General features: G+C 41.0%; 1 protein-coding gene across 3 annotated transcripts in view; it reads right to left on the reverse strand.

Moving 5' to 3' along the window:
• Positions 1–18,955, reverse strand: part of LOC137385126 (retinoic acid receptor beta-like) — a 258,678-nt gene extending 239,723 nt beyond the window's left edge. For 2 of the 3 annotated variants that reach the window (XM_068059951.1, XM_068059931.1), the window contains exon 1: positions 18,234–18,952. In XM_068059951.1, coding sequence (XP_067916052.1) covers positions 18,234–18,390 — 157 coding nt within the window. In that variant the 5' untranslated portion in view covers positions 18,391–18,952. Of the gene's footprint in view, positions 1–18,233 lie in introns of all 3 variants that reach the window. The other variant, XM_068059941.1, reaches the window with a different exon arrangement.
• Positions 18,956–19,614: the final 659 nt, after the last annotated feature.

The raw sequence follows: 19,614 nt of genomic DNA on the forward strand, positions 1-19,614 counted from the left end.
TTTCCAGAAAAGAAAGAAGTTGTAAAGCAAAAGGCATTTCCTGTACAGCCCCAGGGGGAGTTTTGAGTACTAAGCTGCAAGCCGCATGTGGAATGGAACAATTTTGTTTAATTAGGGTAGATAGCAAAGTGCTGCATTTGGTCAAAACATTCTGTTATTCCTCATTTTTGTTGGCACAGAAAGAAGTCAGACAGGATTTTTTTTACGAATTCACTGTTAGAGCTAAAGACATGCAGTTCGCATACATTAGGCAGTATGTCAAAGGTAACGCTAAAGTTCAACTAAAGTACAAGTAATAAGGAACAGATTTGCTACATACCTCAGTGTATATTCAGTACTGCATTTATTTATAAGATGCCTAAAGTTGGGAAACAAAAGGTAGCCCTTTTTTATTCAAAACCACAGATTCAGAACAGGTCTGCTTTTTGTCAATCCAAGAAAAAAAAAGCTGAACTTCAGCAGTTCTCAGTTTTAATTTGAATTTAACTTGTGCTGATGCCATGCCTCAAGTTTATTTTTCATTCCAAGACTCACTAGCTCGCAATTTATGGCCACTTTCAAGAAACCTCCAAAATTTACTCCTCCTACTTTAAAAGTGTTCGAAGCAAGTACAGGTCAAAATACTCTTCTGGAATTTATTCCATTTAGTATTTTGTGGACAGACTTTCTTTTCATAAGAAAATGCTAAAGTATCAGAAATGAAATTGATGGTACACAGTAGTAATTGTTGGATGACTTCCAACCTCTCACTGATCTTTGAATGTTTTCCTTAGTTTCTTTAAAACTAAATTTTAGATCAGTAGCTTCAGTGTAATGCTACAAATCCTGGAATTCCCTTCCTAACAGCACTGTGAGTGTACCTACACCCCAAGGACTGCAGCGGTTCAAGAAGACAGCTCACCACCACCTTCTCAAGGGCAATTAGAGATGGGCAATAAATGCTGGCCTAGACAGCAACGCCCACATCCCATGAACGAATAAAACAAATGCTACAGTCCGAGGACTGGAGAGGATGTAAAGTTGGAGAACATTGCAGAGGTGAGTTAGAATAATTCCATGGAGAGATTGTAAAACAATGGCCCTGTCAGCATTCACCATTGTTACTCCTCTGAAACTAGCAGCAGTTTCTGGAGTCTACACATGCGCAGTTAAAAGCAGAAATCCAGAAGTGATTTTACATTTCTCCATAAGGTATGCTGTTGAAGTCACTGCGGATGGAAATTAATTAGTAATAACTGAACTAATGAGAACTTGCCCGTTTACTTTGAAATATCACTGTTAAAATCCCAGAAAAAGTAACGCCTCGTTAATGTTAATTGTAGCAAATACACCAGTCGAATGAGTTATTTTGCAAATTAGAGTGAACACATGTTCAAAATGTACTCTAATGTGTAATAATTTAGTGCGTTAGCATTAATGGAACATTGTTGTATGTTTTGCGCACGTTGCTAAAATGCCTCCTGGAATCAAAATCTGTTTAAAGCTCTATTTTCTGTGATGGAGAGAGAAATATCCATTGAATAATGGAACATTTAATGTTTTATGGCTTTATGCAAGGATTACATGACAGTAAAGTATCTGCCTACAGAAAGTTTGTGAGAATGATTGAGAGGCTGACTGAATGTATTGTGATATTTGTATGTATAATTGTAGTCAATCTTCAGTTGCAATACTCCAGGTTCTACTTTTAGGTTCAGCTGTATTACTTTGCAATCATGTTCATAACCTTTTTTTGTGTTGTATTTGAAGCAGCGTTCTCTGCTCAGTTCAGATTAAGATTATAAAAACTGTAACACTTTCATTAGTATCAGTGTTCAGCTACATATATGATGCATTACATTTATTTATAGATTTTCTCACACCTCACCTATCAAGGCTGAAAGTGAAGACAAAAACACATCACGTCCTGATCAGAAAACTCCTCTACGCTGATCATGCTGCACTAAATTCAGCTGCAAAGACAGATAGACTGACTCTCCCGTGCCTGTAACTTGTTCCCCTTGACTATAAGAATCAAGAAAACCATGGTCATGGGACAAGGAGTTGCATCTCCACCCCTGATCACACTAAAAACACCCCACTGGAAGTGGTTAGCAAATTCTGCTACCTTGGGTCCACAGCGACTGTCCCCTGATGCAGAGCTTGATACACCACGCAGAGGGAAAGTAGCTGCCGCCTTTGGCTGACTTGCAAAACGTGCATTGGATAACACCAAGCTAACCCTTAGGACCAAGCTGATAGTTTATAAGGCCTGTGTTCTCAGCACTTTGCTGTATGGCTGTGAAACATAGGTGACTTACAGCTACCAGGAAAAGAAGCTCAATAATTTCCATCTTCGCTCTCTGTGGCACATTATGGGTATATACTGGCAGGACAAAATCAAAAATGTGACAGTCCTCTCAAAGGCAGAGCTTCCAAGTGTGTTGGCACTAATCAAATAGAGGCAGCATCGGTGGATCGGACACATCCACAGGATGGAAGACAGTCACATACCCAAGGACCTTCTGTATGGTGAGGTAACCAGGGCCAGATGACCAGTGGAGCCCTCAAAGCTCTGCAAGTGTGATATGAAGGCCCTAAATGTTGAATATCGCACTTGGGAGTCACTAACTGGTGAAAGAGGGAAATGGTGACACATCCTGTGGACTGGTGTGCACTACCACGATGACCAGTTACTACAGCAGCTTGGCAACAGGCGCCAACGTCAAAAACAGCAACTCAGAGTGTCACGTGGCAGCTTCACATGCAGTACTTGTTGCAGAACCTGCCTTTCAAGGATTGGCCTTCACAGCCATCAACAAAGGTGCACCAAGAGAAGACACTCCACTTAAATGGATTGTTTGCTGCATGTCCAGCATCTTTGGTAGAAGGAAGGATGCCAACCAACCACTCCTCACCTTGGCACTTTTCTTCAAGTTTACCACCTTCCTTCAGATGTCCTTCCACTCTCCTAGTACATGATCCTAAAATGGCCTCATGTGTGATAGTCTCTCATGCTTCCCTCACCCTCTAGATATTGGTGGTTTGGTTCTCTGGTCTGTAGAGAGCACTTCACTCTGACATCATGCCTCCTAAAATGATCTAGAGGAGATCTTGATGTTTAAATCTTTGTTTATTATCCTTAGTGTTCATTTCTCTTCAAAACTGTGGACTCCACAGCTGGCTCAGCCTGCTTTGCACTATTTAGCCAGTTGAGCAGCATTTTTGCATGTGCCTTCCATTTGGGTATTCAACTGTGTGTTAGCTTAGTGTTACTGAGCTGACAGAAAGCACATAAATTTCCATGTTCCTGTGAGTGCATTTAAAAAATACAGGTGACAATTTAACTCCCATTCAGAGTGCTGGCTATGCAGTGAGAACTTCACTCTAACTTTCCTTTAACATTTCTTTGGAGAATGATGTAGAAATCTTTGGAATGAATTCTCTTCAGGTAAGTAAGAGTGGACTTATCACAGCAGAACCATTCAACTTTCTTATTAAGTGTTAGAATTTGCGAATGTTATTTTTACTGATACTAGTAAATTGGTTACAACAAAAAAAAAACTTAATCCTTTACATATATTCAGACAACTTTGGGAATCAACTTCATGCACTGGGGGGGCTATTTTCCTATTTTGTCACCAGTAGGAGGAACCAAGGGAACAGTGGGTGATGATGTCACCTATGTCATAAGTCATATTTAATAAAATTTATTAAACTGCAAAGAGGCTAGCAATCTATACCACGGAGAGTCATGGATACTGTAGTTTCTAATTGCATCCTGTGGTTTGCAGTTTGATTCCAGTAATAAAATGTGTGACATTAATAAGCCCCCATAATTAAGATCAATAATTAAGAGTAATCTGATAGACAATATTACAAACCATTAATTACAAAGTACATTACTTTTATAGGTATCTAAACATTTGATTTGGATGTTAGTAATATATGGATTCCTTGGCTTATGCAGATAACATTTTCAGTGTCAGGAAAAAAAAGCCTAGTAGCTCACTAGCCTTATCTTTGTCATCAGTAGCACTGAGTCATTATAATGGAAAGTTGGATGGCAGGTTGGCAGTGACTATGATTTGCCTCTTTCCTAAACCGCAGCAGCAGCTTTCTTCTTGACAGCACTTTGAGACTGGGGAAAAATGTGAGCCTAACAGTTAACGTACATTTACAAACAGCTTCCAATTCAAGCTTTCAACAGCAGAAACATTGTTTGCAATCACCACTGGCAGGGAAGGTCACACCCTTTCTCCTTTATTTAACAGTAAAATAAAGCAACTAATTTTACTGCCCTCACAAAAAATCCTGCTTATCAAGGCTGCCAAAAGTGATGCAACCTGATTTCTGACACTTGAGCTGAAAATAAATTTCCATGATTCTCTTTCTTTCTCCCTTTACCCCTCCTTTCTTGAGGACGGTTGGGTAGCTTTTTCAACTTGCTGCTCTGGTATAAAACTGGCACTGCAGATTGGTCACCTATTATAGAAACCACCAAACTTTCATTTCCATTGCAATCAATGGAAATAAAATTCAGGCAGTTTCTATAATAGACTGAATTGCAATACCAGATTTATGACTGAACGGGAGGTTAAAAACTACCTCAATGACTCTTGATCCTGAGCAGTTGCACAATCTAGTAGCTTACCCAAATGGCCTTCATCTGTAAGCCTGGGCGATGAACATGACTGCATTAGTTGACAGTGGGGGCTCATAACTGAGCTTAAATCGGTCTTGAGCTAGTATCCACAGTGCTCACTTTCCAGGAGGCATCATCAGACACTTGGCTGTTCTCCATTCTACGAATGAAGAATGAACTTGTATTTATATAGTACATATAACCTCAGGACATCCGAAGTACTTCACATCCAAAGTACATTTGAAGTGTAGTTTCTGTTGTAACGTAGGGAAATATGGTAGCCAGTTTGCATGCACAGTTTGCATAGATAAATGACCAGATAATATATTTTAAGTATTGTTGGTTGAGGGATAAATGTCGGCCATAACACGGGGAAGAACTCCCCTACTTTTTAAATAGTGCCATGGGATCATTTACTGAGAGGGCAGATAGAGGCTCAGTTTATCACCTCATCTGAAACAGACACCTCTGACAATGCTACACTCCCTCAGTACTAGAGGCCTGCTACCCGACCCGAACCCGACGGGACCAGACATGTGTCGGGTTCGGGTTGGGTCGGGCCGGACACACACGGTAAGTGCTCTGCTGGTAAGTATTGAAATTTTTTTAAAACTTACCTGAGCTGGGAGTCCAGGAGGAAACTGAGTCTGCGCAGTGAGCGAGTGACATCATGATAACGTCATCACACATGCGCTGCAGCTTCATGGAGATTCCGAGTCCGAAGGTGAGTAAAGGGATGGTCGGGTTGGGCTGAATGGGGGCGGCTTCAGGTCGGGTCAGACTCGGGGCTAAATCAGAGGAACTTGGGCCGGGTCAGGCTCGGGTCCACGGTGCTTCGGTCGGGTTCGGGTCGGGTTCTTTTTTCCCGACCTGAGCAGGCCTCTACTCAGTACTGCACTGAAGTGTCCTGCTAGATTATGTGCACAAACCTTTGCAGTGGAACTTACAATCAGAGAACAGTACAGCACAGGGGAAGGCCATTCAGCTCATCAAGTCTGCACCGACCCTTTTTATGAGCAATCCAGTTAGTCAACTTGAACCAACCATCTTCTGACTACAAGAGGAGAGCTTTCACTAAGCTAAAGCCAGTTGCAGACCCCACTACAACTCATCCTGAGATCAGCTAATTCAATACAGACCAGAGATAAAACCTGGGATCTTCCTGGTCTCTTGGACTCAGAATTACACGATTCAGTGTAAATCAAAGTGGGAAAAATTCGATAGCCAATGAAAATGGATTAATCTGTACCCATTTCTTCAGATGCAGGCAGCATGCAAACTTTGTGCTTCCCACTAATTTAAATGATAAATGCACTGTTGAGTGACTGCACTCCTCAGCAGGGGGCCCAAGTTTGTGTGAGGCTTACACCAGTTAAAGCTAGCCTGCACTACTTAAAGGTTAAGTGCATCCTGGTTGCAACAGGTTCTGGAACAGACAGGGAAAGAATGTCTGACTTGCAAGAAGTTTGGATATGGTGCTACAAGGCACAGAGCATGCTCCAAGATTCTCTGACACAGTAGTGGAAGCCTTGGGGCAGCAAGTGGACAGAGAGGTCCTCCATCTGTGGGGCGGGGGGGGGGGGGGGTGTCTAGGAGGTCCACCAAATAAACTTTACAAAGGCAGTGTGAGCAGATAGCCATCACTGTCAACGTAAGCAATGTAGCCCCGAGAACTCAGATGAAGTGCAGGAGGAAGTTTAATGAGCTCACAAGTGGTCAAGGTCAGTGAATTCGTCCTCATAATATCACATCCTTACAAAAGAACCACTAGCCTCAGACACTGCTCAATTCACCATTCCCACTTCACTCAACAACAATCTCATTGAAACATACAAGATTCTGAAGAGACTTGACAGAGTAGACAACGAGAGGTTGTTTCCCCTGGCTGGGGAATCTAAAACATGGGGGCACAGTTTCAGGATAAGGGGACCATCATTTAGGACTGAGTTGAGGAGAAATTTCTTCAGTCAGAGGGTTGTAATCTTTGGAGGTCTCTACCCCAGAGGCAGTGGATGCTCCATCATTGAATATATTTAAGTTTGAGATAGACAGATTTTGGTCTCTCAGGGATTAAAAGGATACAGAGAGTGGGTGGGAAAGTGGTATTGAGGCCGATCAGTCATGGTCATATTGAATGGCGGAGCAGGCTTGGGGGGCCATATAGTCCACATCTGCTCCTGTTTCTTATGTTCTTATATTAATCTCTATCAATCAGAACTCATATCTAACATTCACAGCTCCACATTCAGCACTGCAGCAAGCCTCATACCCATGTCTCTCAGCTTGCACACACTGCCAGCTGTTCAATCATTTACATCACCCAAACAAATTGCACCACATTCACTGACACATGTCTGTCTCTCTTGCAGAACAAGGTAGCACACAACTGCAAGTACGAGGAATTAACCAGCTGTGAACAGGCACAGCTGGATGTCCTCACCCCAATGGAGGAAAACAGTGCTCGCCACCATTGGAGTGACAATGACTGAACTCATAGCCAGCGACAGGCTGAAACAATTGAAGATGGCATTGTGCTCATACTTAATCTTCCTGCTGTTATGACCTCAGTGAGACCATTAACGTTAAAAACACAAGATAGGAATTCCTCGACCAATTTAAAGAATTACACAATATTTCACATTTAAAGACTTATATTCTAACAACCAAACTAAAAGAAATCCTCATTAACTAAATAGTACTTGTAAGTAGCTGATACCCCAAATTACAAAGAAAGGTATTTTCTTTACTTATTAAAAATACTTGAAAACCTCACACATTTATACATTTCACAGTCCTTTTTGATGGCAAAATCTTTCGAGGTTAAAAGTCCTAAATTCATCCCAGTTGCAACGCATTGGATCTCCCAGACCTTTTCAGAAATCAACGTCCTCTTCACTCATTTCTCTGAGCACATCCGAGCTGGACGTCTGTGAATAATGTAATTCCTGGTAATCCTGCTGGTCTTCTACTTCTCCACGAGCTTCAACTTTCAAAACAGGTTCAAGTCTTCACAGCCTTTCGCTGTCTCAGCCTTCTGAGAGCAGGCATTCTCTCTGTCTCTCTCGAGGCTGCCACCGCTGGTTGTCTTTCTTTCTTATAGCATGCTCTGATGCTGCCATCGCTAGTCTTCTGTACAGCCTATACAATTCTTTAAATTGGTCGAGGAATTCCTATCTTGTATTTTTAACATTAATGGTCTCACTGAGGTCATAACAGCAGGAAGATTAAATATGAGCACAACGCCATCTTCAATCGTTTCAGTCTGCCTCTGGCTATGACTTCAGTCATTGTCTCAGAAAATCTGTTAAATTTATAAGGAATCCAATGTAATAGCTTATTGTCCTTTTGCAATATCCATAGTCCAGAAGTCTGGTTTCACAGAGCCAACTGGGCCTTCCATTGTTTCCAGGTGTTAACAGCTGCCATGGACATTTGCATCCTCAGAATCACTGACTCCTGGTTTACGATACAAAAGTTTGGGACGGTGAAACCTAATGCCAGCAGCGGGGCGAAGAGACCCTTAAGTGACTGTTAATAGGCCTCTTAGGGCTTCAAGTGGCCTCTGGGCAGAAAGGCCTTCTTCGGTCTATCCCGCCCCTGACAAGATTCTGGTGTGACAGGTAGGCAATAAGCCCTCTTCCCCCACCCCACCTCCCGTCGCAATTCCATATGCCCCCCCCGCCTCCTAGGCTGGCTCAGGAGGGCACATAAAATTCAGCCTGAAGTGTGCGCTATGGGGTGGACGTTATTTTGGACCTGAATGGCACGTGTAACGCCAAAAGTACGGGTGCTACAGATCCCAATTTTGCAGCCAAAATTCTTAAAAGGGAGCTTGTTGTCACTTTGGGGAACAAAAGAATCTCAAAGAGCTACATGACACAGTGACATCGGGCAAAAGACATTTTCATAATATAAACTTTATCAAAACACAAAATTCATCAAGGAATGATGTCATCATGACATAGCTTTACCAACTGATGCAAATGGTTTTTTCAATAACTTTATAGATGCACCAGTGCCCTTTGGAAGTTAAAATGAAAGTGACATTGTGAGAATCAATTTCAAACTGTGAACAGAAAAAAAGAACTTATATACAGCTTTACAGACTTGATTATTCTAACATATTCCTGGCTAGCTGGCCACCCACATTCTATCCTCTGTAAACCTGAGGTCTTCCAAAATTCTGCTGCCCAAATCCTAACTTACATGAAATCCTATTCACCCATCACCCCTGTGCCCGCTGATCTACATTGGCTCCCATTTAAGCAACACCTTGATTTTAAAATTCTCTTCCATGTTTTCAAGTCCTCCATGGCCTCGCCCCCTCCTATATCTAATCTCCTCCAGCCCCACAACCCTCCAAGATAACTGCACTCATCTAATTCTGGCCTCTTGAGCATCCCTGATTTTCACTGCTCTACCATTGGTGACTGTGCCTTCAATTGCCTAGGCCCTAAGCTCTGAAATTTCCTCCCTACACCTCTCTGCCTTTCTACTTCACTTTTCCTCCTTTAAGACACTCCTTAAAACTGAATTCTTTGACTAAGCTTTGGTCATCTGCTCCAGTAACTCCTTATGTGGCTCAGGCCATATTTCATCTTATAATGCCCCTGTGAAGCACCTTAGGACATTTGATTATATTAAAGGTGCTAAATAAATGCAAGTTGTTGTTATCTTCACATCTCAGAAATTTTCCAAAGAATTTCATATGCAATGCATTATTTTTGAAGTACAGTCACTGTTATATAGGAGGAATTTTGCACCTAGGAAGATATTATAAACAGCAACAAGTTAATAACTAGATAAGTTTTTTTTAAGTAATGTTGGCTAGATTTTGCAGTCAGCAGCTCAGCAATGGTGCTCACCATTGACCTCGGAGGAAGTTGCCCAAAAAGGTCTAGCAACCTCTGTGGCAAAGACTTGCCCTTTCCTGACAGCAGTTTAAATCTGATGCCAAGTCAAAGGGATCTCCAGATGCGCAGCAGCAGTGTTGTCAGCAAGCAGGGTTAACAGCCAATCACACTGAAGTATTCTCATAGACAACAAACCAGAAAGTTAAAAGTATTGAATCCTTTCACTTTTAATTTTAAAATTCAGATAGCGAAATAAATGATTATGATTGTACTTGGATAGAAGCTATCAATATAAACAAAAAAAACTAAAATAATGTGGATTTTATCATAATGGGGAAATATGACATTGCAAAAAAATTAGCTTTTCAAAGACAATGAAGTTGTTTAGCAGTAAATATGAAGTTAGTATGCCACTAAAAACCCAGTTACACTTCATTCTTTTCTAAGGGCTTTTACAGTGAGACAAACAGGGTAAAAGTGATAATTTTCGTGAATTCACTGATTGCTTAGAGATTGCACTCTGGGGGGACTTCAGCAGTGCACCCGCTGGAGGTTTGTCGAATCACTGACAGCAGCCTCTGGATTTCTGTGTTTTTGGGCACATGTGCAAACTCCCAAAGTTGGTGTCAGTTTCAATGGAGTAATGACGGCGAATGCTGACAGTTGCCACCACAAAATCCAGGCTGTTGACTTGAAGGAGGATGTCAAGAGAACTCCCTACTCTTCTCCAAATAGTGTCAGGGGAATCTTTAATATCCACTTGAACATGTAGTCAGTGGCTCCATTTAATGTCCAATTCAAAAGACAACACCTGACAGTGCAGCAAGCATTCTTTTAGTGCTGCATCATTCGTGTTCAAGTCAAGAAGAGGTACTTAAACTCATAACCTTCTGACAGAGGTGACAATGCTGTCAATTGAGCCAAAGTCACATAAAAAGGACGATAGAAACGTTTGAACAAAAATATTTAACCTAAAATATTGAAGGAATCTCAGGCTAATTAAAGCAGTCAGCTCTCACAACACACTTTCATTCACTATCCCCTAACTCCACATAAAATTTATAGTGAATGAACTAATAGGATTTATGTGTATGTGCCTTGAAAGAGAACCATGCTTAATTCTGACACTGTAAGTCAAGCTTATAGTTTCAAGAACTGTTCAGGTTACATTTTTCTTGGGAGAATGTCAATTTTTTTTGTGAGCAGGCAGTCAAGGAGCTTAAGCTCTTTAAAGAAGTAGGTATTTGCTGCTTGCCAGACCTGACTCAGTGAACTGCCAATGACCCTTCAGTTGGTATGTTTGACCCAGGCATGCACACAGGTCTGGCTGTGCAGTATTGCTGGGATCTGGCTCTCTGTGATACATGGCTGTGAACTGTTTATGAAACAGGTGCACACAATATGACTCCAAAATTAGCTTATTTGGCAGTTCTCAAAGTTGATCAAATGGGGACCCTTAGCTAACTGACAGAAAGCGAATAGGAATGAGTCACAAACCTCTGTTGGTCTCCAATAGCACATCAGTTAAATATTTACAATGCAATAAAGCTGGGGATGTGAATGAAACAAAGTTTATTATAGCCAAATTGACACTGCCTTGACACCTCTGACGCTGAACAAAATTGTTTTAATCATTTAATCTGTAAATTTAGGCTATTAAATGGGTACAGTAATAATACAACTGAGCAAGATTCTGTAAATGTGTACAGAATGGATGAAGCTTTAGGGGGATTTAAATTTTCCAGAAAAAGGTTACACAGGATCACATCACGAGGAATACTAGTTAGGAGTGGCTCCCAGCTGGCTACAATGACAGAGTGCTGAACTTTGACTAGGAGACAGAGCTTGAGATACAGTCTTGAATAACATTTGCACACAGACTTCCTGTACAATGTACAGGGTGTGCTTTCTTTCCAGGTTCCGATGAGACATTTGGCAGGTGTATTGGGGGGGGGGGGGGGGCGGAGTGCAGGGAAAAAGGCTAATAAGAGAAAAATTGGCTGTAAAAGGGATCCCTATCCACACTGTTAAAGCCACCTTCTTGGGGCATGGGTGTCAGGCAACGCTATCTACTGATGTCTGTGAAAGTGTTTGTTGATGGTCTAGAGCAGCCCAGCCCATGAGGAAACTGTCGATGTGGATTGCTGACTTGAGGAAAGAGGACAAAGTAAAAGATCACAATTCAAAAGGAAAAGAAGTTATTAATGAAAGAAGCTTTTCTGGAAAATTGGGAAGAGAAACGAGAAAATTATCTGTCTATCCTTGCAAAGAACTCCAAAGTGTCAGACTGGAGGCTGTATGTTTCAGTGCAGTAGGTATTATTTAATAATTCAGATGTTCATAGGTCAGTGCAGTACTGATGCTGGCATTGCTCGCTTTATGCTAATTCAATTGGCAGTGTCAGTCTGTCAGCCCTGTAAGGAGTTCTGTTTGATCACACTTGTTACCCTGCTAGTATGGCTAATTCCAAACAGGCATGGTTTGCAGCTTGAACTGATAAACATCAAAAGGCAAGCACTGTGAAAAAAAGAAAATTAAATATTCATAATGTGAAGCATTCATTGCCCTCTCCTGCATGCTTATTCTTTTAATTATCTGTGAGCGAGCATAACAGAAGTTAAAATGTCAATCCATCTGATCATCATATAACTGTAGTCAGTTTGTACAAGCATAAAAGAAACTAATATTGGGGTTCAGCAAACCAGATCACTGTTCCTTCAACTGAAAAGTAACATCCGTTTGCATGTTTTACTTTCCATCTTGATGCGTTTCTAGCTAAGACCTGGGACTTTCCATTGAAATGTATATTGGCGGAATTTGGTATTGTTCTAATATCAGTAACTTCAACAGATGATCACATCTGAACTATGTACAACCTCCAGGGTATAGGAAGTGCTCAACATATTACAGAGTCTCTCCTTCAACATAAATGGGAACTGGGATATTTGGCTGACCAGGGTTGATTAGAGTTTTATATTCGCAACATTCAAGGGCAGGCCGAGTCTCTTGTATGCAGAATTGAAGATATTGAGGGTAGCTTGCAAATCTGGTGCAGAGTGGGCCACCATTGATGAGGAGATCCAACACTGGATCAGCTCCACCAGCTGCACACTACAGCAGCGAGTGACAACAAAGGCCTCTGCAAAGTCAACAAAAGTCCTAGTGTACAGAACCACACTCCTGTACTGCAGTGATATCTGAACTGTGTATCAGCGACACGTAAGAGAAATTACATCAGTGATGCGTCCACTGTATCCTCTGGATTCAATGGGAGGACTGTTGAATAAACACTGGTATCCTTCTTGAAGCCAGCTCCACAAGCATTCAGGCAAAGCTCCTTAAAAATCAATTTCGATGGACTGGACACTGTATCCAAATGGTCGAAAACCATTTCCCCGCCAGGTCCTGCTTTCTCAACTCTCAAATGGCCAGTGTTCCAGGGGAGGACAAAGAAAATGCTTCATAGACTCTCTGAAGCTCTCTTTGAAGCATGGCAGCACTGACATTGATGACTGGGAGGAGCTTCTTACCAGTCATTTGAAATGGCAACAACTTGTCCATCAAGCTGCTTCATGCTTTGAGTCCAAAAGTCTTACCGATGAGGCAGAGCGGTGGCAGAGAAGGTAAGAAAAGGAAGCAAATCCTGCACTCAGGATCCCACTACCTCAAAGGATGTCCTGCCCCATATGCCTAAAGATTTGTGGGTTGAGAATTGATTGGCCTATTCAGTCACATGAAGACCCATGGCAGAAACTTGCAATCCTGAGCAGACATCATCCTCGAATCAAGGGACAGCCGCCAACAGAAGCTCGACGGCATCCAGGGCAAAGCAGCCCGCTTGACTGGCACCCCATCCACCACCTTCAACATTCACTCCCTCCACCACCAGCACAACCGAGCTGCAGTGTCACAATTTACAAGATGCACCGCAGCAACTTGCAGAGTCTTCTTCAACTGCACCTCCAAAACCTGCAATTTCTATCATCTAGAAGGACAAGGCCACTAGGCACACGGGAACACTATCACCTCTAAGGTCCCTTCCAAGCCACATACCATCTTTTCTTGGAAATAAATCACCATTCCTACATTGTCACTGGGTCAATATCCTGGACCCCTACCCAAAAGCACTGTGGGAGCACCTTCACCACACGTACTGCAGCAGTTTAAGAAGACAGCTCACCACCATCTTCTCAAGGGCAACTAGAGATGGGTAAGAAATGTGCCGATATCCTTTGAATAAATATTTTTTGAAACAACTTAACAGAAATTGCAGAATAGGCATCCTGTATTTTATTTGCTTTCTTTGAATTTAACTGTTGCAATTTCTGTGTGTTAAGTAGTGTGACTGACAACCAGTCCATTACAGCACATACATCTGTCATTGATATATCTTGTCAGAAACATAAATAATATCATGTTCTGGTTTATTATCAGAATAATGCACATATGGTTACTTATAAAGGAGAGCTCTGGCTGTCTGGCTCACAGTCCCTACATTTTTATAATTAAATATCAATGTCAAATCAGCATCCCTTTTTAAAATACTGTGTGTCATGGCTGTTCAACATATCTACTAATGATATCACACCAGAATAGAAAGCTTCCTAGCTGATTAAATCATGACAATCGCCTCTGACATTAATCCCATCCTATCCCAATAGTCTACTCATCTAATCCATATTCTGATATGTGATGCAATACACACAGCCCTCTATCACAGTTTTCCATTCATGTTGCTTTCCAGCCTGCACTTTTATAATGTGAAACGTATTTGCATTAGGGAAACAATTTAAACATTAATCATCCAGCGCACATACTGGATGCTATCAAATTAAAAACAGAGGAACTGATCAATTCTTAATCCATTGCAGCAAATGATAAACTAGAAGTTGTAGCAAAATCAGCGCCACAGTCCAAATTTTGAATGAAAGCTTTCTCCTAAGGTGCTAAGATATTGTGCAGCCTGAACTAAATGCAGTGGGGTGTGTCACTGATGAACACCCTGTTGCTACAATTACACAACACTGTAAATTACATCCTCATTCAATTTTGAGGCTGATACAATCATACAACAGACAATCTGTAAGTCGCTGGCTATCAAACAAGATGAACTGAAGCGCATGCAAAGGTGTGTTTAAAAAGCTGCCCTTTAAACTTTAAATACAATGTGAAAGACTAAAACTAAATTCTCCTACATTTCAAGACAACCTTCTGAAACCTTTTTCACAGTGCACTTTCAAATTAAGTTTCACTGGAGTCCAGGTTGCAACCTGGATTCTGTCTAAGTTGCCCATGGGATCAACTGAAGAAATGACAGATTGTGTCCGTACAATATGCTGCCATAGTATCAAAGTTATGAAGAGGAGGTGATCAGGATGTGGGACTAGGAAGAGGGAATAAGAATTTACAAATGCAATACCTTGAGCTTGTTCAGTTCCAGAGAGAGGGGTCAGGTCTGATGCAGAGACAAGCAGTATTTTGTTGATATTTTTCTTGTAAATGAGTTACAATATTGAACAAAATTCAGTTTAATTTTTCATAATTAGTGGTAGGATTTCATTATTATTAATAATTCAGTCTTTGCAGAGTAGTTCCTTGAATAAAAAAGATCAAGATTTGGAAATTCTAACAATAATGAATAGTAATATTATAGCCATTCATTAATCATTACAGAAATAATGAATGTTCTGCATAATTTATGCCAGGACAGGGATCCGAGAGCTAACATCAGCTGAAGTCTCCCAGCATAAAATATGCCCCTTATTATCACCAGTTGATAACCATCAATTTAGAAACCACAATTTTGTAACGTATTCATGCTACTTCATTCAGTCAATCTGATTGCTCATTTAATTTAATCTATATCTATTGATGACCACTTGTACAACTGTTACCTATTTTCACCCATAGGCGGAGTTAACATACAAGTTATTGTGTCCTCTCACATGAATAGTATGGAATCACAGAAAAAGTTTACCCATCCTTTCACACAAATAACTTTTATGTTACACTCTTTTTTTAAGCACTTGATATTGCAGAAGCTCATCATTCTGAAGCTCCGAAAATACTGATACCAGAGAATGGTAGGAAATAAGCTTTCACGCATCTGTGATACCCAAACGCCAACTACTTTATCTCAGCATTCCCACCTTGGGAAGTTACCAGGCAGAAACCAAACACTTACCCACAGATAGGGAGGAAGCATCTGTGGGACAGTCACCTGGGTTAGATCACACACCTCCTAGTGGATGGTTTCTGAGCAGCACTGAGAGAGTCCTGGGAACAGATTGTTTACCTCCTTTCCTGGCCAGATTTTTTTTTTAACTCTACGTGATTGTTACTAATTAACAATTAAAACACAACACTGGTGGGGAAAGATGTATCTAAGTTGTAGATGAAACAGACTTTGTCCAAGGCTTCAATGTTCACTGATACTGCTCCTGCATATTCTTTATTTTCTTTAAGTCTGAACACATTGGGTTAGAAATTCGTCTCAGACGGTGGCACAAAACGGATTTACAAACCAAGACAAGGCTGGGCTAATGAGGAACAGCAGACCAGGAAATACTGGGGTCTGTGGTCACTGGTACTCAAGAGGCAATATTACCTCCAGATTTACCATACATAATCTGCTCTTTATGCATTAAGTTACAATAAAACCATTATTCCAAAGCCCAGCCTTGTCTTGCTTTACATTTCTCTGAATGCAATCTGTAAGTTGAAAATTGCAGTTCCATTACAGTCAATGGAATTAAATATCAGGCAATGCATTACTACAGGCAGCTGATCCGAGACCATCTGTTTTGCAACCCGCCCGAGACAGTTTTCTACCCCATTGTGTCCCAAGTATTTAAGGTACCTGTGGTATTTTAGTTGTACACTGTATTTACTGCAGATCATGCTTAAATAGTTACAACAGCACAATGGATAAATATCATGATGTACAGAAACCTCACAAAGTAAGCATGGGCTGTTTCCACACTAAAACCAAAATGGGATTAAGTTATACTTGCATCAATTTTCCTTTTAATAACTTAATTAAACCCTGAAGACACTGAGATTTGCCCATAAAATTCTGAAGTGAGAAGTGCTTAAGCAAAGCAGTGTACAGCTGGTAGCAGCACACAGGGGACAAGTTACTGTACCATGGATTGATTTTTTTTCCTTTTACAGCTGAAATTGCTGAGTGTACATCAAACAGGTAATTTAAGTGTCTCTTACAACATTATTACATTACTAAAACCTTAGTATTGTCAGCTCCCTCAATCTCCTTTTCATTACACTGGCACAATCAAAAAAAGGTTTTTCAGATATGTGGCAGGTCAACGCAATCAATCTGCAGTCTCTGTTAGCCATTAATAAACACAGAGCCACAAAGTGCTTAATGAGGAACAGCAGACCAGGAAACACTGGGGTCTGTGGTCACTGGTACTCAGGCAATATTACCTCCAGATTTACCCTCCAGAATCTGCTTTTGTACTGTCGATGCTCCTTATGCATTAAGTTACAATAAAACCATTATTCCACAGCCCAGTCTTGTCTTGCTTTGCATTTCTCTGAATGCTATCTGTAAATTGCAACATAAAAGCGTCAAATTTTGTTTTCTCAATTTGCCTGAAAAGCATCAAATTTCCTCAAAAGGGAAACCCGAATACTCGAAAGACAAATATATTGAAAGCAGACGGGGTTTTTTTTTTTGGCGGGCAGCGGAGAAATCATTTATTGCAATAGGATGTCAAAGAAGAATCAAATCATTAAGTATTTTGATGTGAATAAACGAAGTAATCTGAAAATGTTATTCGACAACTGCAGGAAGTGTTCCCTGCCAAATCTAACGAAAAAAAAACACTCGAGCAAAAATGCACGAAGCTAAAATAATAAAAATAGTAAAAAAAACAAAATCGATGTTTGTCTGTTTCTAATTGAAGTGATGTGAAGGCTCTGGCTGTTTCTTTGATTGTTTGGTGCTAATCTTTTATCCGCAATTCTCCGGTTACGAGACCAGAAACAGACAATTTGGTTTCTGATAAGGTAAAGTCCTTATTTGTTTTCCTCTTCAAACGCAGTTAATGCTTTATTTGGTTTTTTTAAAAAACAATGTTTGATTTTACGAGAGGAAACACGATCATGAAAAGGTAATTAACGTCAATGCAAATAATAAAAAGACCCACGCACACCTCGAAATAACTGTAGAGCAAAACTTGTCCCTATTCTGCTTCAATACCACTCCCGCAATTAAAATAAAGCATCGAAATAATAACCGGTGGAAATGAATGAACAAAAGTGACACTTCCCTTATAAATGTTCAGGGTGCTGCAGACAGGCAGCTGAGGAGGAACTGCTGGAGATTTATTGAAATCACTGGCCAGCCACAGACTGAGGCACCTCTCAGCTCCTGGCCTGCCTGCAGTCTCCAAACAGCAGCACACAGAGTGAGATTTATGTTTACAATTCTTGCGTTTTCCTCACTTTTAGCGCTTGTGCCACAGTTTACCAACTGCATTCCTCGGCATATTGTGCAAAGATACGTACACAGAGTTGGTAAGTGACAAAAGTATCCAGTTACTTTTCAGCACTGTCAGAGCTCCTGCCTGTCATCCGTGGCAAGGCAGTGATGGAGATTAATACCGGTTACAACTAAGCACAACAGTTCAGGACATATGAGGGGAAGGGGTTGTACTTAACGGGGAAAAAAAAGAGAAAACGCAAGATTTTCTATCATATACATTATGAATAATAATGATAAAGAGACCTACATTGAGTGCTGTGCCTCTGTTGCCAGTCCCTGTGTGTCAGTCCATTGAAGCACGCAGTCAGAGCTTTCTCTTGCAGCATGCAAGAAGACGGGCTCGGAGTGTAGAAATCCAGCATTTGCCCAGGGCTGACTGCGAGAACATCCATACAGTCAAACATGACGAGAGGCTGTCCACAACCTGCGAAGAAAAGTGCTTCTCCTCTCTCTCTAGGTGTGGGCAAATTTGCAAAGAAAAAGTTGTTCGAACTCCCATCAAAACTCTGCCCTTATTTTTTTTTCCTCCCCTCTTTTTCTTGGCACGTAAGAACTGTTGGTCTTTTTCCCAGAGCAGAATCATGAATTATGACAGACAATACAACTAAACGCCTGTAATTGATCCAAATGATCATTTACCATTTTTTTCCCCCAAATTCAGATACGGCGCTCAATTCAAAGTGAGAAAGGGTGAAGGGGGGGAGAGGGAAAGTCAAGCTGCCCAATGTTCAGCCTTGGCAGCTTCCCTTTTGCTCAGAGTCTCTCTCGCTCTTGGCTCTGTGGGACCCGCGGAAATCTCCAGATCCCTGGCACAATCTGAAGGAAACAAATCTGCAGCGGCAAAAATAGCTCCGCTCACCCCTCTTGTTTTCCAAAATGGCTCGTCCTGCTTTTGACCAGCTTACTTCCTACTCCTTGTGTCACACTAGCACTGTAAAATACTGAATTGCTTAATATATGCAAGTGAACTTTCTCTGAACCCTACCCAGGCTGCTAACCTTCAAATGACCCAACCCAGCCTGACATCACCAGCTCCCAGGATTCCCACAGCACTTCATATTTCCAGAAGCCAAGCAAAGCAGATACAAGCTGCATCTAACAACTATTGAGCAGGAGGGGGAAAAATCCGATGCATGGAGCTATGGAGCGAGAAGGCAATGGTTCACAATATGTCCTACAAAATCATACACACGAAACTTGCTGCAGTTATGCCAGCAAAGGATGTTTACCCCAGTGATTGGGGGAAATTAAAGGCAATTGCACTAAAACCTAATTCATTAAAAAAAAAACAGGCTTATTAATATTAATCTCACACTTTTTCACTTGAACTCCTGTTTTCTGATGAAGGGTCACTGCCCTGAAACGTTAACTCTGCTTCTCTCTCCACAGATGCTGCCAGACCTGCAGAGTATTTCCAGCATTTCTTGTTTTTGTTCCTGTTTTCTATTGGTGAGTTAGATATTTTATTTTACAATAACTGTGGGTAATTTTAATCTGCACGATTACTAGTTCTAATAAATTGCCATCAAAATAAAATTACAATAGTTTAAATAAGCAATTTATGGAATCGCAATAAATATTTTTTTTACCCAAATCTGACACATCAGCATGGCAGCTTGGACCGCACA

Source organism: Heterodontus francisci, chromosome 2 (genome assembly GCF_036365525.1).
Source record: "Heterodontus francisci isolate sHetFra1 chromosome 2, sHetFra1.hap1, whole genome shotgun sequence".
Lineage (NCBI taxonomy): Eukaryota > Metazoa > Chordata > Chondrichthyes > Heterodontiformes > Heterodontidae > Heterodontus > Heterodontus francisci.